This window comes from Schistocerca piceifrons, chromosome 2 (genome assembly GCF_021461385.2).
Source record: "Schistocerca piceifrons isolate TAMUIC-IGC-003096 chromosome 2, iqSchPice1.1, whole genome shotgun sequence".
Classification (NCBI taxonomy): Eukaryota; Metazoa; Arthropoda; class Insecta; order Orthoptera; family Acrididae; genus Schistocerca; species Schistocerca piceifrons.
Genome location: NC_060139.1, coordinates 22,259,205 through 22,274,889, shown reverse-complemented (window position 1 = coordinate 22,274,889; position 15,685 = coordinate 22,259,205). Strand labels below are relative to the sequence as shown.

At 43.4% G+C, this 15,685-nt stretch overlaps 1 protein-coding gene across 1 annotated transcript in view; it reads right to left on the bottom strand.

The window, feature by feature from the left end:
• LOC124772873 (brain-specific angiogenesis inhibitor 1-associated protein 2-like) overlaps positions 1-15,174 on the bottom strand; it is a 591,718-nt gene extending 576,544 nt beyond the window's left edge. Inside the window, exon 1 of the mRNA XM_047249356.1 lies at positions 14,919-15,174. Within this exon, the coding sequence (XP_047105312.1) occupies positions 14,919-14,963 (45 nt within the window). The 5' untranslated portion in view covers positions 14,964-15,174. The remainder of the gene's footprint in view (positions 1-14,918) is intronic.
• Positions 15,175-15,685: the final 511 nt, after the last annotated feature.

The window sequence follows — 15,685 nt, the reverse complement described above, 5'->3', positions numbered from 1 at the left end:
TTTTCTGCTGCTTTCCAATGCCTCGGATGGATGGATAAGTAGCTGGAACTATTCTGGAATTTGTATCTATCATCGCCACCAAGAAATGACTGAGTCCAGCAATTCTACCTGCAATTCCACCTACCAACTTGCAGTTGCCACCACATTGCGCAATCATTGCATCGGAATGCTATAATGATGTACAGTGAAGGATCAGCTTAATGGATGTGTTATTGTGCTCAAATAAAAGGTAATTTATATCTGAATTTATGTACCTACCTTGATTTTTCTCCTCATCATAACACCTCTCAGGGTCCTCTCCGTTTGAACTAAAGTGATTACCGAGTGTCCTTACTGAAAGTACATTAAAACCCAGTTTTCTAATTAATGCCTCCTGAACATAGTAAAGAGAAAGTTAAAGTTAATGTGGCAAGAGAGTGAGTTAAAGTTAATGATGCTTGCTGAAATAATTTTCCTAGTAAAACTGATTATTAATGTGTTGTTGCCAACTTCAAATTAAAATTTCTCAAGACTGAGGCTTATAAAGTTTTGCTTAGTAAATGATCACATTACTACCTGTTGTTAATCGCAGAAAGTGAGTCAGTATCTTACATAAATGTTAATTTTATGTCTCATGGTAGTAAAAGTGGAAAACTGCGTAGTAGGAAATTATATGTCCATGATTGTCTCTCTTGTGTATTATAAGTGCATATTAACAGTATAACAGGATCCACAGTTTGTCTAGTGTGCTAATGCTAGGTAATAAATAACGGAAAGATCTCTATTTATGAAAACCATAATATATTTATTAGAAAGACAGTGATAAGTAACCTGTCAGTGAATTTCAACTAACTTTCATTTTAAATAGTAAAGTATTTAACTGAGAGAGACTTAACCTAAACCTATGTCCAATTTATGATCCTAGAGGGAATGTTAATGGTAGTGTTATAAAGACCACTCAATTTGTGTAAGCCCTGAAAGTGATAGTGTTTTTCTGTACCTGTTATAATTTTGCAAATAGTTTGTGCTGCTCCAACTGTTAGTTTCAATCTTACCGTAAACATATGAGTGTGTCAGAGTTAATTGCACTCGCGTATGGCCAAGTATAGGTTGTGTTTATCCGTTAAAAATTACTAATAACTATTTCCTTGAACGAGAATGTTAATCATTCTCTTGCCTAGTTAGGCTGGCGACCGTTTTCCATTATCAGTTAAACAGTGTAGATAGGCAAAATTTTGTTTGTTACTGTTCAAACATTTACGTAATTCTGACTTTCATTTCCGGTAGGCCACCTCTGTTAGGTACAACACGGTCAACATAACAAAATTCCTCTCAGAGGGTAACACTGCTCTGTCGCTTTATACCATAGTTGCCTTAACAAGATAGTGTTATTTCACGACCTGCTTCCAACTTTAAGGTTATGGTATAACAGTAGCAGACGGTAGTGTTATACGTGGCTATTCCGTGACAGGACTAATTGTTCTGTTGGGGCATACTACGTAATAAACCAAATTTGGTATTTCATAGTACAAGCTACGTAAATGCTTTTGCAGTGTTATAAGTTGAACATCACCCTGAAGCTTTACCAATTACTTAACGATGCCATGATTAAATTCGTCGCTCTTCCTTGCATCATCTCAGCCGTAGTGCCCGAGACAGCAGGCGCCGACGACAACACGCGCTGCACAGTTACGCATCGTGTGGGTTTATAGCAAACTCAGCCCCTAAACTTCGGATGACGCGGAAGTTCACACAACTCCGGAACTCAAGAGGCCAGGCCAGCAAAGGGCATCAACAACGTTCCAGCGAGGAAACCAGGCCGGTTCACGGGTCGATGGACGGCATGTATACGGTTAAAGGCTAATGAAACTGTGCTGTGTCCAAGCCAGTCTTTGGATCGATGTCTGTTCCTCAACAACTGCAGCAAAATTTCAGCGTTGTTGTTATGTAAGTTACTCATTACAAAGTGACAGACTGGAAAATTACAAAACATCGTCGTGTTGCTGAAAGAAGGCCAAGATGTAGTGACTTCTCGACGAGAAACAACTCTCGAAGCTGTTCGTATTTCAGATAGCAAACATAAATTAAATAATTGAAAGGGATAGCATACCGGTTATGGCAGTAAATTTTTCAATCGCTCGGAGTAGGCTTCAGATCTACTTTCGACCAGTGAAATTTAAGGCTCCACAGCTTCCCAGAACCACATAAAGGCAATACTGAAATTGGTCCAGTGAAAAGGAAAGAAGAAAGAAAGGCTGGGGTGCAACGGCCGGTCGACGATGCTGTCATTAGTGACTGAAAACGAGCGCGGACAGGGAAAGGGAGTCGACCGTTAGCTTGAAACGAACTATCCTATCATTTGCCTAAAACGGATTCGAAAAATCACGCAAGACTTTTATCTGGATGCCGGATGTGGATCTCAGTCGCCGTTCTCCCGAATATGTTTCCTTTCCTGTGAAAAAACTACGTTTAACATTTGTTCATTCAGCCTAATCCCTTTTCTCCTTTTTTTTTTTCATTTCTGTTTGTGAAACAGATACGTAGCTGAACATCAGCATAGTAGTAAATACACTCTGCTACTGTAAAATTTCGTCTTGCCCTCATACCCGCAGGTATTTGTGCACCATGAAGTGAGTTATTTAGACATATGTAAGGGTTCTACGGCCAAAAATTGATGTGCTTGCAGGACATAGTATTTCTCATTGACGGAATGCTACAGCAAAACAACAAAGAGGTGCTTTCTGGTTCTATATTTTTCTCGCCAGACATTTCGTTGTGGCCGACCGGTGTGGCCGAGCGGTTTTAGGCGCTACAGTCTGGAGCCGCGCCACCGCTACGGTCGCCGGTTCGAATCCTGCCTCGGGCATGGATGTGTGTGATGTCCTTAGGTTAATTAACTTTAAGTAGTTCCAAGTTCTAGGGGACTGAAAACCTCAGCAGTTAAGTCCCATAGTGCTCAGCGCCATTTTTTTTTTTTAATTTCGTAGTGGGTATCAAACGTCACACCAACAATGTGGAAAATTTTCGTAACTGTCAAGGATAGTTCGGACACTACACTAGGTGTACCGAGAGTAGAACTCGCATTTTTTGTGTGTATGGTGGTGAGGAAGGGAGGAAATGAGAGGGGAGGATGGTGGTAAAGGGGTTGAGGGGGCGGGGAGAGGTGGTCGCGGAAGTAGGAGCACGAGGAGGCAGAGAAGGTACAAAGTTGAATTTATGTAAGTGTGTGTGTGTGTGTGTGTGTGTGTGCTTTCGTAGGTGGGTGTGGGTGTTCGTAGCGGGCAGGAACACAAAGCATATCATGTGCTTTTGACACCAATGAGATGTGGGTGGTGAAAGGGGGGAGGCGAGGGGACGGTGATGTCAGTTGCTCCTTGCACACTCGCAGTCGCGCGGTTCAGCAGAATTGAGTTTCGGCGCCCGAGCAAGGGTGACGGAGGAAACCTGCTAACGCCACCCCCCTGCGCCCTGACCCCCTCGGGCTTCCACTTGAGCACATTCTGGCGCCCCACCTGCTGCGGCGGCTGCATTACAAACACCACGTACCCCACAATGGACCACTCCAACATGCGCTGACGTACTTCTGAGGAGCATGTTCGTATGTGCTTGCCGTACCATTTAATACACTCATACAGCGTGTTACAAAAAGGTGCGGCCGAACTTTCAGGAAACATTCCTCACACACAAATAAAGAAAAGATGTTATGTGGACATGTGTCCGGAAACGCTTAATTTCCATGTTAGAGCTCATTTTAGTTTCGTCAGTATGTACTGTACTTCCTCGATTCACCGCCAGTTGGCACAATTGAAGGAAGGTAATGCTGACCTCGGTGCTTGTGTTGGCATGCGACTCATTGCTCTACAGTACTAGCATCAAGCACATCAGTACGTAGCAGCAACAGGTTAGTGTTCATCACGAACGTGGTTTTGCAGTCAGTGCAAGGTTTACAAATGCGGAATCGGCAGATCCCCATTTGATGTATGCATTAGCACGGGGCAATAGCCGTGGCGCGGTTTGTATCGAGACAGATTTCCAGAACGAAGGTGTCCCGACAGGAAGACGTTCGAAGCAATTGATCGGCGCCTTAGGGAGCACGGAACATTCCAGCCTATGACTCGCGACTGGGGAAGACCTAGAACGACGAGGACACCTGCAATGGACGAGGCAATTCTTCGTGCAGTTGACGATAACCCTAATGTCAGCGTCAGAGAAGTTGCTGCTGTACAAGGTAACGTTGACCACGTCACTGTATGGAGAGTGCTACGGGAGAACCAGTTGTTTCCGTACCATGTACAGCGTGTGCAGGCATTATCAGCAGCTGATTGGCCTCCACGGGTACACTTTTGCGAATGGTTCATCCAACAATGTGTCAATCCTCATTTCAGCGCAAATGTTCTCTTTACGGAAGAGGCTTCATTCCAACGTGATCAAATTGTAAATTTTCACAATCGACATGTGTGGGCTGACGAGAATTCACACACAATTGTGCAATCACGTCATCAACACAGATTTTCTGTGAACGTTTTGGCAGGCATTGTTGGTGATGTCTTGATTGGGCCCCATGTTCTTCCACCCACGCTCAATGGAGCACGTTATCATGATTTCGTACGAGATACTTTACCTGTGCTGCTAGAACATGTGCCTTTACAAGTACGACACAACATGTGGATCATGCACGATGGAGCTCCTACACATTTCAGTCGAAGTGCTCGTACGCTTCTCAACAACAGATTCGGTGACCGATGGATTGGTAGAGGCGGACCAATTCCATGGCCTCCACGCTCTCCCGACTTCAACCCTCTTGAATTTCATTTATGGGGGCATTTGAAAGCTCTTGTCTACGCAACCCCGGTACCAAATGTAGAGACTCTTCGTGCTCGTATTGTGGACGGCTGTGATACAATACGCCATTCTCCAGGGCTGCATCAGCGCATCATGGATTCAATGCGACGGAGGGTGGATGCATGTATCCTCGCTAACGGAGGACATTTTGAACATTTTCTGTAACAAAGTGAAGTCACGCTGGTACGTTCTGTTGCCGTGTGTTTCAATTCCATGATCAATGTGATCTGAAGAGAAGTAATAAAATGAGCTCTAACATGGAAAGTAAGCGTTTCCGGGCACATGTGCACATAACATATTTTCTTTCTTTGTGTGTGAGGAATGTTTCCTGAAAGTTTGGACGTACCTTTTTGTAACACCCTGTATATTCCGCTAAAGAGGCGGACGCCTTTCTGCAGTGTTACATCACTGGAGTACATAACATAAAGAACAAGAATGTTGGAGCAGTCGTTTTGGCACCACCTACGAGCGCTATTCGAAAAGTAAGGTCCGCATGGTCGCGAAGTGGAAACCACAGCGAAAATCAAAAATGTTTTATTTGCAACACCTTCCAGCTACTTCTCTACATAATCGCCACTCTCGATTACACATTTCTAGTAGTATTGTACCATGTTTGCGATATCCTAGTCACGGCAGTAGCCTGTGCTTTCTGCCAATTCTCTAGGCTGATCTGCGGTTTGTTGTCTGTGCCAACGGTTCATCTGAGCATAGATAAAAATCGGAGGGAGCCAAGGTCGGGCTGTACGTTCGGGGACCAAACACTTCCCATTGAAAACACTGCAGGGGTGTCCTTATTGGTTCTACAGTGTGCGGCCGAGAACTGTCACGAAGAAGCGAATGCATGTCAGCTACGTTGTGTGGGCTGCATTAAATCAGGCGAAATCTCTCAAGCTCTACAGTGTGCGGCCGTGAATTGTCACTAAGAAGCGAATACATGTCAGCTACGTTGTGTGGGCTGCATTAAATCAGGCGAAATCTCTCACAGGCACTCATACTTGGTGGGAAACACTATTTTCTAGGCATCTTTAGGTGCCCACTCATGAGCGACATGACGCGATCGACAGACATACTAGAGATACTGTCCAACACATCTATGCAAGGTGGTGTTTGTGGGGGAGGAGACCAAACAGCGAGGTCATCGGTCTCATCGGATTAGGGAAGGATGGGGAAGGAATTCGGCCGTGCCCTTTCAGAGGAACCATCCCGGCATTTGCCTGTAGCGATTTAGGGAAATGACGGAAAACCTAAATCAGGATGGCCGGACGCGGGATTGAACCGTCGTCCTCCCGAATGCGTGTCCAGTGTGCTAACCACTGCGCCACCTTGCTCCGGTTCTATGCAAGGTTTCATCTGATTTTCACTGTGGTTTCCATGGCACCAATTCACCAACTGCAGACGATGATAAGCGTCAGTACACAAGAAGGTGTTTTTTTCGTAGATGGACAAATGTAAAGTCGTTTCTGTAGTTAATTGTTTAATAAAGCACAAAGAACAGTTAGTATGCCAAAGGAGTTAACGGTCTCAAAGAGAGCAGTGACGATTGTATACTACAAATCGACATTATGCAGTAGAAATGTGATGTATTGCCGGCCAGAGTGGCCGAGTGGTTCTGGGCGCTACAGTCTGGAACCTCGCGACCGCTACGCTCGCAGGTTCGAATCCTGCCTCGGGCATGGATGTGTGTGATGTACGTAGGTTAGTTAGGTTTAAGTAGTTCTAAATTCTAGGGTACTGATGACCTCAGAACTTAAGTCCCATAGTGCTCAGAGCTATTTCAGCCATTTGTGATGCATCGTCTACGAAATACTGACCAAATCTCACTAAGATTATGTACTTGCTGTTGCACCTGTTAAAGTGAGTATTACTTCCAAACACCGAATGAGGTGATGGATTAATCAAGGCACAAAATTTTTTTTTGTGGATGATCAGGGGTTAAAAAGCAGTCTCTACTGTCAGATTTATAATTTCCACGATTTTGTATGCCCATTGAGGGTCATTCTGTGATGTTTGCGTTGAAAAGCATCCAGCGGCTAACTCTAGAAACATTCTTCTACGATGGTAATCCCAAAAGTAAGGTCTCCTATTTTTTTATGAGTACAAAGACCTGTTTATTTCTACAATGGTTCACATCAGTTTACAGCTTGAACATTTAGCTATTTTTCGACACAATCGCAATTTCTGTAGATGCGTTTTTATAGACGCTGTGGCAGTTTTTGTATGCCCATGTCATACCGCCTCCATGCTGTTCAGAAAGTTATGAACCTCTTCATTCACCTCATCGTCGGAGCTGAATCGCTTTCCGGCCAAATATTCTTTTAACCTAGGGAACGGGTGACTGTCACTGGGCGCCAAGTCAGGACTGTAGGGTGGGTGGGTGATTATGTTCCACTGAAACTGTCGCAGGAGAGCAACGGTTTATCAAGAGCGACGTGTGGGCGAGCGTTGTCATGGAGAATGTGTACGCCCTTGCTCAACATTCCTCTTCTCCGGTTCTGAATTGCCCGTTTGAGTTTTTTCAGAGTCTCGCAGTACCTGTCAGCGTTAATTGTGGTCCCAGCGATTCAGCTCCGACGACAAGGTGAAAGAAGAGGTTCATAACTTTCTGAACAGCATGGCGGCGAGCTGGTATGACATGCGCTTACAAAAACTGCCACAGTGTCTACAAAAATGCATCGACGGAAATGGTGATTATGTCGAAAAATAGCTAAATGTTCAAGCTGTAAACTGATGCAAATCATTGTAGAAATAAACAAGTTTATGAACTTATAAAAAATAGAATATCTTACTTTTGGGATTACCCTCGTACGTGTCTATTCTGTCTCTTCTGACTTTATCGTTGGGGGCATGTTAAGCCCCCTGTTGTTTTCTCCTTCGAACGCGACCCTATAACTTCATCCCAGATGATCTCATTTTAGATGCGAACTTAAATTTCAAGAGTGGAAAGTCAATATACGGGAATGTCCTGGTTTGTCCTTGGACGGAACAGACAAACAACAATCCGAAGCTTTGAACGCATTCATGACGAGTGCTCGGATGACTCAATTTCAAGATTATTGGCCCGGACAAGTAGGTGTTGGGACTCGTGTTTCCACCTCTTACATAGCTGTAACTGATATTGATTCTAAATATAAATTATGTCCAAGGAGAAATAAATATTATGTGAATTCAGTATAAATTCTTTTCTCACTCGTCTATTCTGTACAGCTTTGTTGTTTATTTGGTTGAATGTAAACATTAGCAGCAATCTCTTTTCTATTCTCAGTTGTTCCACATAATGTGTGTTTACCATAGGCGCATTTTTGTTAGTAATATCAGTTAATTTTCAGAATACTCTAGTATGTTACATCGTTTCCTTTTTTTTTTTTTTTTTTGTTCAAGATGCTGAATTTAAAGTCTTTTTAGACGCCTATGTAGCAGCAGCGTCCATCGAATTAATAATACGTCTCGTATAAGAGCTTCCCTCTGTAAACGACTTTTACTCAAACCGATTGCCGCCCGCTGTGGCCGAGCGGTTCTAGGCACTGCTGCTACGGTTGCAGGTATGAATCCTGCCTCGGGCATGGATGTCTGTGATATCCTTAGGTTAGTTAGGTTTAAGTAGTTCTAAGTCTAGGGAACTTATGACCTCAGATGTTAAGTCCCGTAGCCATTTGAACCATCAAACCCATAACAATAAGCTGCTCATCACATAAACGACCCTCCATGTATAAAACAGCTACAAACGTCTGATTGCTCTGGAAAAGAGTTAATGTGTTAAATGTTTGGTGTTAAGCACATAAATTTCGAAAATTTTGAAATTATCTTTAAGGTTGTTGCAAATCGCTAAGTGGTTGCATTATTAGCCACTAGATGATACAGTCTGGCTAATTTTCTCTCCGTTTCAAGCAAAATATAGATCTTCACACATAGCAAAGTTTATGACGTCATATCTCCTGACCTGTGTGTTGTTCAGTTGTATAATTCTGCAGGTACATTTAGTGCTACGTGAGTTGCGAACAGAGTCAGTAAAAAAGTAATAAATTAAAACGTCATGTCTGATGCTGAAGTGTGCAAGGACAGCGAAAATGTAGTAAGCGATAAACTTTTTACCGTTCATCATTTTTTGGAGGGCGTCAACGAGAGCTATATGCTCTCGTTCTCATATAATGGACGAATATATTCCGGGTAATTTGTGCGCCATGCTTTACGCTGCCTCACAGCATCAACACAGGCTTAATTGTAATAGTTGGCTTATTGTGTTAAATTTTTAAAATAAGGTTATACCGCTGAATGCTGATACTACGACGTTATTGTAAATTTTTAAATTCGGCCAATAATTATTTGAAATGTTGAAAATCACATGTTTGTTACCCTTGGAAGCCGTCAGATAGGCAACATGCAACGGAGACGGTGTTCCCGGTTACTCGTCCTGTATAAGGGAGTGTTCAAATGAAAAGTTACGAAACGTCATAACAACCAAACCGGTTGATATTTGCATATACCACTCTGGGGTAACGCAGCGAGATATCTAGGGACGCGAATCTAGTGCATGTCACGTCCCTCTAAAAAAATTCGGAACTGTGCCCTCAGCAGGCAAGGTGACGCTCACTGTTTCTTTCGACGTCGCAGGTCCGATACTCATTGAATTCCCCGAGCACGGGAAATTCATTAGTGGTGACGTGTACTGTGAAACACTGCGTAACCTATGCGAGTCCATCGAGAGCAAACGGCCAGCGCTGTTCATGGAGGGAGCGCTCCCGCTACACGATAAAGTGCGACCGCGTGTTCCCAAGGTCACACGCTGTGTAATGGCCAGGCACAAGTGGCAGCAGCTTCAGCACTCGCCCTACAGACCGGACATGTCGCCCTGCGACTCCCAAGTGTTTGGTCCGCTAAAGCAACATCTCAAAGGTAAGCGCTTCAACTCGGACCTCGAACTGCAGGACACAGTTGAGGAATGGCTCCTGTCACAGCCACAGAAATTCTGGAAACTGGGAATTCTTCGGCTCGTGAAATAGTGGGGTGGTTGTGATCAGACCTCTGGAATTACATTCTGAATAAATACTTCGGTTATACCTAAGGTGTCGTTCCGTGCCTTTACTTTTGAACATCCCTCATAATATAGATGGGGAACCTCCTGATGCTAAAAATACTGAACTGTCTATATAGCCAAAGTACGTCTATATTTCCTGGTAGAGTGTCTTGGAGAATTCTTTTGCTCTTATTTCTTACAATAATATTTGCGAAATAATACTGTTGGCCTGACCAGTTTCGGCCGCTAAAATTAAAGTTCTAGTCACCACTTGTGTTAGAATGTACCGAACCCCAATCCTGATGACTGGCTCCTCATTAAAATATTGTGTTCAGTGTTGAGCTGGCCATTTACAACGATTAAAGTGATTCATCTTACGGCAGTCATGGCGTACAGACCTGAAGATGGCCTGTTATGCTCGATACGCGTCATGATCGCCTGTATCTTCTGCAAATGTGAAAAAAGTTGGTTTCAACTTGTAAAATCGCTGAGACACAATTTGTCAGGGAATACTCGAATTAATTTCAGTTCATAAATCCTTGCTAGGAGGAACCCTAGGACGACAGCCGATATATATATATATATATATATATATATATATATATATATCGGCGGCCGGTATATATATCACCAGTAAATAACTCAACAGCAAATAACTCAACAGCTTTATTTTCATCTCTGGTTTATGCCAGACGCAACCGGTTTCGGCATTCCATTACGCCATCATCAGGCCATCTATGGTAATATGGTGGCTGAACTTATATTAACAGACAAAATATCATGCCTATGTAAGATGGCTATACACTCGTAAACAATATGCGCGATGTTTTACAGTATTTCGTGTCAGTATGCAGAAAGTATCTCTTAAAGAGCCAACGGCCTTGCCGCAGTGGTAACACCGCTTCCCGTCAGATCACTGAAGTTAAGCGCTTTCGGGCTGGGCTAGCACTTGGATGGGTGACCATCCACTCAGCCGAGCGCTGTTGGCAAGCGGGGTGCACTCAACCCTTATGAGGCAAACTGTGGAGCTACTTGATTGAGAAGTAGCGGCTCCGGTCTCGAAAACTGAAATACGGTCGGGAGAGTGCTGTTCTGACCACATGCCCCTCCATATCCGCATCCAATGACGCCTGTGGGTTGAGGATGACACGGCGGTCGGTCGGTACGGTTGGGCCTTCATGGCCTCTTCGGGCGGAGTTAAGTTATCTCTTAACGAGAGCAGATGTGTTCTTGTCTGTCTCCGCAGATGGAGTAATGGTGACGACTGTGGCAAGGAAGGACCACTGCCTGAAACGCAGACCAGGTTCGAATTCTGGCCTTGGTACAAATTTTCATTCGTCCCTTCGGTCAGCATATATCCATCATAGATGTCTGAGACTTGAAAAGGTCTCTGGAACCACACAGTTTCACTTGAAATAAATATTTTAGCTTATCGACAACATGTCATAATAAATTGTGGTTCCAAAATATTGTCAATAGTGATTATCTCGGCAATTTTTTCTTGAAAGTAACGTAAACTTTTCACCTGAACACACCTGAAGATGAGAGTTACTTTCTGAAACGTGCACTATGAGAAATAAACCTAATCGATGCCAACCATCCCAAGTGGGTTTATCATCATTTTCGTGTTGAGTTTGTATATGTTGGAATTATTCAGACTGACAATGCACTGAGGTCACTTTGAGCCTCTTCGGACGAGAACAACGACGATCCCTGCTGTAACAACAGTACGAATGCGTGATGAGGAGTAATGCCTTCGAACTTTTTATGTGAAAACTCTTAAAGCTTTTCAAGTAAAACAAACTTTATCAGTATTGTACACCTCTATTCTTCATGTCGACATATTCGCAACCCTCTGCCGTTAGGGGACTCTAAATTGTAGCGTGTGACATGACGCTGTTTAACGTAACTACGTCGGTGCGTAAAAAATAGCATCCTTTATTCGAGTATCGAATTCTAAGAGATCGTCCACACGTAGAGCGCCCTCTCTTTCACCATGGCGGTCCCAAACGACACACGAGCCTGAGACATCTGCAACAATCCGATGCCTTGGTTCACCGTCATCGATCATCCTCGACTTGGCCCCATCCGATTTTCATTTTCTTCCAAAAGTTAAAGAACGCCTTCGATAATTTTACTTTGATAGTAATGAAGCGGTGCAAGAGACGTGAGGTTGTGGCTCTGTCGACAGAGTCAAACATTTTACAGTGACGGTGTCAACAAACTGTCTCGTTGGGGGCAAAGTGTTCGTCGCCAGAGGTACTATGTTGACAAATAACCTAAATATGTAGACACGAAGATAAAGATGTAAAATGTTAGTAGCGTTTTGTTTTATTTAAGATGCTTTAAGGGTATTCACATAAAAAGTTCGGAGACATTACTTTTCAGCACGCCGCAGTATTAGCTTCCACGTTCTGGCGGCAGCGGGAACATCCGGCTATGAGACACACAGTCGTTCGTGGAACTTGGACGAGGATCCTAAGGGACTCATTTCTTGTTACAACTACATCTTCTTAACGGCTCTTGCAGCGAACTTCGCGCAGTATATTTGCAATAGTAGGTTGGCACCATTTGCAGCTTCATGCATTCTTCAGAGTTTCGCCTCTGATTATTATCCACAAATTTCCCAAGAGTCGCATAAAGAATTCCTCGCACGTGTTATACATTTCGCGGTATTAAATTAGCTCCGAGAAAAGCGTGAATAATGTAGAATGAACTTCTGACTTTCAATGAAGATGAGACTCAATTGTGCCAGACTAATTCTTCGGGCTGCTCTTTCGAAAGGCAGGGGGGGGGGGGGGGGGGGGGGGGGGAAGGGGCCTACTTCATTGCAAAAGACTGAGAGGAGACAGCGAAGAAATCTCTGATTTATTTACATATCCTAAATGGTTTTGTGTCTATCGTTTTATTCCTTCTCGAGAAACCTTCTCAGGAATTTGCGTTGTCGATAATGAGCGGAAACTGTGCATTAAATTATGTGTAAAGATCTTCCAGTACCCCTTAAGAAAACTTCCTGTCGACTGATAATTTTCATTTATTTAAAAAGCAATAAAAATCAGTAATCAGACCTTTTATTTTAATCCTACCTTGAATTGCTGAAGGCATTTACTCAAAATAATAAGCTTACCTTTATATCTTACTCTTCCATTACGTGGTCATCGAATCTTATGGCCTTGTACATATTATAGAAATTCGATTCTCTTGTTTGGCTGTGTGATGATAGCTCAAGGTGTTGACGTCAAACTACGTTTAACAGTGGTCTACAAGCATTCAGATAGGAAATTTTAGGTAACAGCCGAGGATTCGAGGATAACTTCCCTCAGTTCTTTCGTTTTCTCTATGACGAGATAAAAGAAACACGTTTGAAAAGTTGTGATCACAAAATAATTTGGAAAAAATAGCAGTTGCCATTGTCTTCTGTGGTATTAACCAGATATAGGCGAGAAATATAGTTCATCAGCGAGCTGTAACGTATTCTGAATCCCACATACTATATTACACAAATTTATTAAGAATTGGCTACTTCGTATTTCGTTTCAATATGAGAACTACTAGAAGGGCGTTGTTATAAATCAGCTACAAAAATCACGCTTTGCGTCACTTGATATTTTAAAAACTAGTATTAAACACACACCCGAAGGCACTCCTATATCTTAAAAAGTACTTTCAGTCACAGCCACAGGTTTGCAGCGTTGCTCCATTTCGTCATTCATGATAAGTCAGAAACGATGAAAAGAGCTAGACAAGCATGTCGACGAAAACTGTGTGGCTATTTTTTTTCCACAGTAGGTATACGACGTGACATACCTTCGAGAGTGTAAGGGCCGTTGAGTACACACAGCAATTATCATCTTCACACACATAAGCTACTCCTTTTTCTTCTTCTCATGATTTAGTTCGGTTCCCATTTAACTAACTGAACTATTTCCGTTTTTCCTAAATTAAAATTGAAGAAGATGTATATCCAGTCGTTAGATTGTTGCATTTAAATAGTCCATTCCCGTTGCTTGTGATAGTTTCTAAATGTAAAATTCAGAATAGAAGTAAGTGTACTAAAACTGAAGACGTAGCTTAGAAGACAGCATTTCATTTTATCCAGTGATCAGGATAATAAAAGAACGTGTGACTACGTCCGCTTTAACGCGAGAAATTTGAAAAATCTGGGAACTTTATTGCGTTTTCGATCTTTATTAGAGCGGCTCAAAACAGTAAACCGCCCTCTCTGCGACATTTTTAACAATGCTGCTCTTTAATCGCTTTTCTGTCAGTCATTTACCTTGATGCACCTATGATGTTTCGCATCCAGAAGAACAGGTAACACAGAATAACAGAAGCTGATAGGCTAACATTTCGTGCAAAACTGTATTATATAATGTAGTGTTGGCTGGATGGTATGTGCATCAAATGCCAATGAGAATCAGATCTTAGTTATTCTGAGGCCTTAAGCACCCATTACCTTATCGTTCCCGAGAAGTTGGAACGAACGAGAAGAATATTAAAATCGTACACATAAAGAGAAGTTTTGTGCAAAACAGTGGTATTTTAAATCATGAATTGAGAGAACTAAAGATAATAGGCAGCCATTACGGTGATATTTACGGCAAAGCAGGTAATTAAACTGGTCCCCCAATACAGAATCGCAGCGCCACTGAATGAAATGAACAGCTCATGAGATACACACCAGAAGCCGCTTTCAAGACAGATTGCACTGTTATTTAGCCCGGTGTTTCATAGATTAAGTAATCAGTGGCTTCTGCAAAGTGAGAAGAACTTGCGTAATACGACAAGAACGTCTGCTTTATTTTTTTTTTCCTTCAGCAGGGCATTAAGAGAACAGTATATGACAATGATGAGAGTTATATTAAGATGCTAGGCAACTCGTGGTCCTGTATTGGGTCGAACCCGGTACCGGTGTGTCCAATGATCTGCTCATCGCGCATTGTACCAGTGGAGCTGCTTGCCAGATTGATCATAGACTACATTTTTTTCTGTTATTTCATACTGAAATGTCGACAGCAACAATGGAACCTATCGCCGGAGTCCTGTGAGAGTGGTACAAGTTTATCCGCGCACAGTGGTCACTTACCTTGTAGATGCCGTCGACCAGCTTCGTTATCTCTTCCGTCTCCATGGCTGTTGTCCGTCACTTCAGAATCCAGAGTAAGTCATCGTGCGGATAAGGTGGCGACTACGGCGAAGCGCACTCGACCTGACTCAACACGGCGGCGGTTCGCGCGCTCCCAGACCCCGCCCAGCTATCGGCTGCCGACGGCAGAGTGTCGGGCGTCCGCGCAGAGGGAGGGGGAGCCGAGACGTGGCTCTGCCGATGTGCGCGGTTTGGCGGTCCGCGCGCGACTGAGCGCCCGTCCGTGGCGCGCCGCGTCCACAGGCGCCGCAGTGCGCAGGCGCGAGGCAGGGCCCCGACGCGCTCACGCACTTCTTCGATTTCTCCTAAGCGAGCATAGTGTGGGCACTCTTTGCTCCCCGTCCCTTTCCTGGAAGGCTCTCCGTTTTAATCGACTCTACCCTCTGAATCATTGTTTACAACTCGCATATAGTCCTCACATACTTATTTTGCCCTCACATACCTAATTTTTATTGCTTTCATTGCAGTATGAGACATCGTAACTCTTCTGTTCCTTCCGAATACAGCAGTAACATTCAGTCCCTACACTAGACTCCGGAGATTCCACTTGATGTGTCGTATGTAACGTGAGGCTGTGCTTTTGACAAAAGACCAACTCTCATTGGAGACATTGCCATAACACCGGGCTGAAAGCTAGTCCACAGAATAACATCTTGAGGAAGCTCACATCCACCGCCTGGGGAGCAAGTCCTCCCGTCCTGAGAATT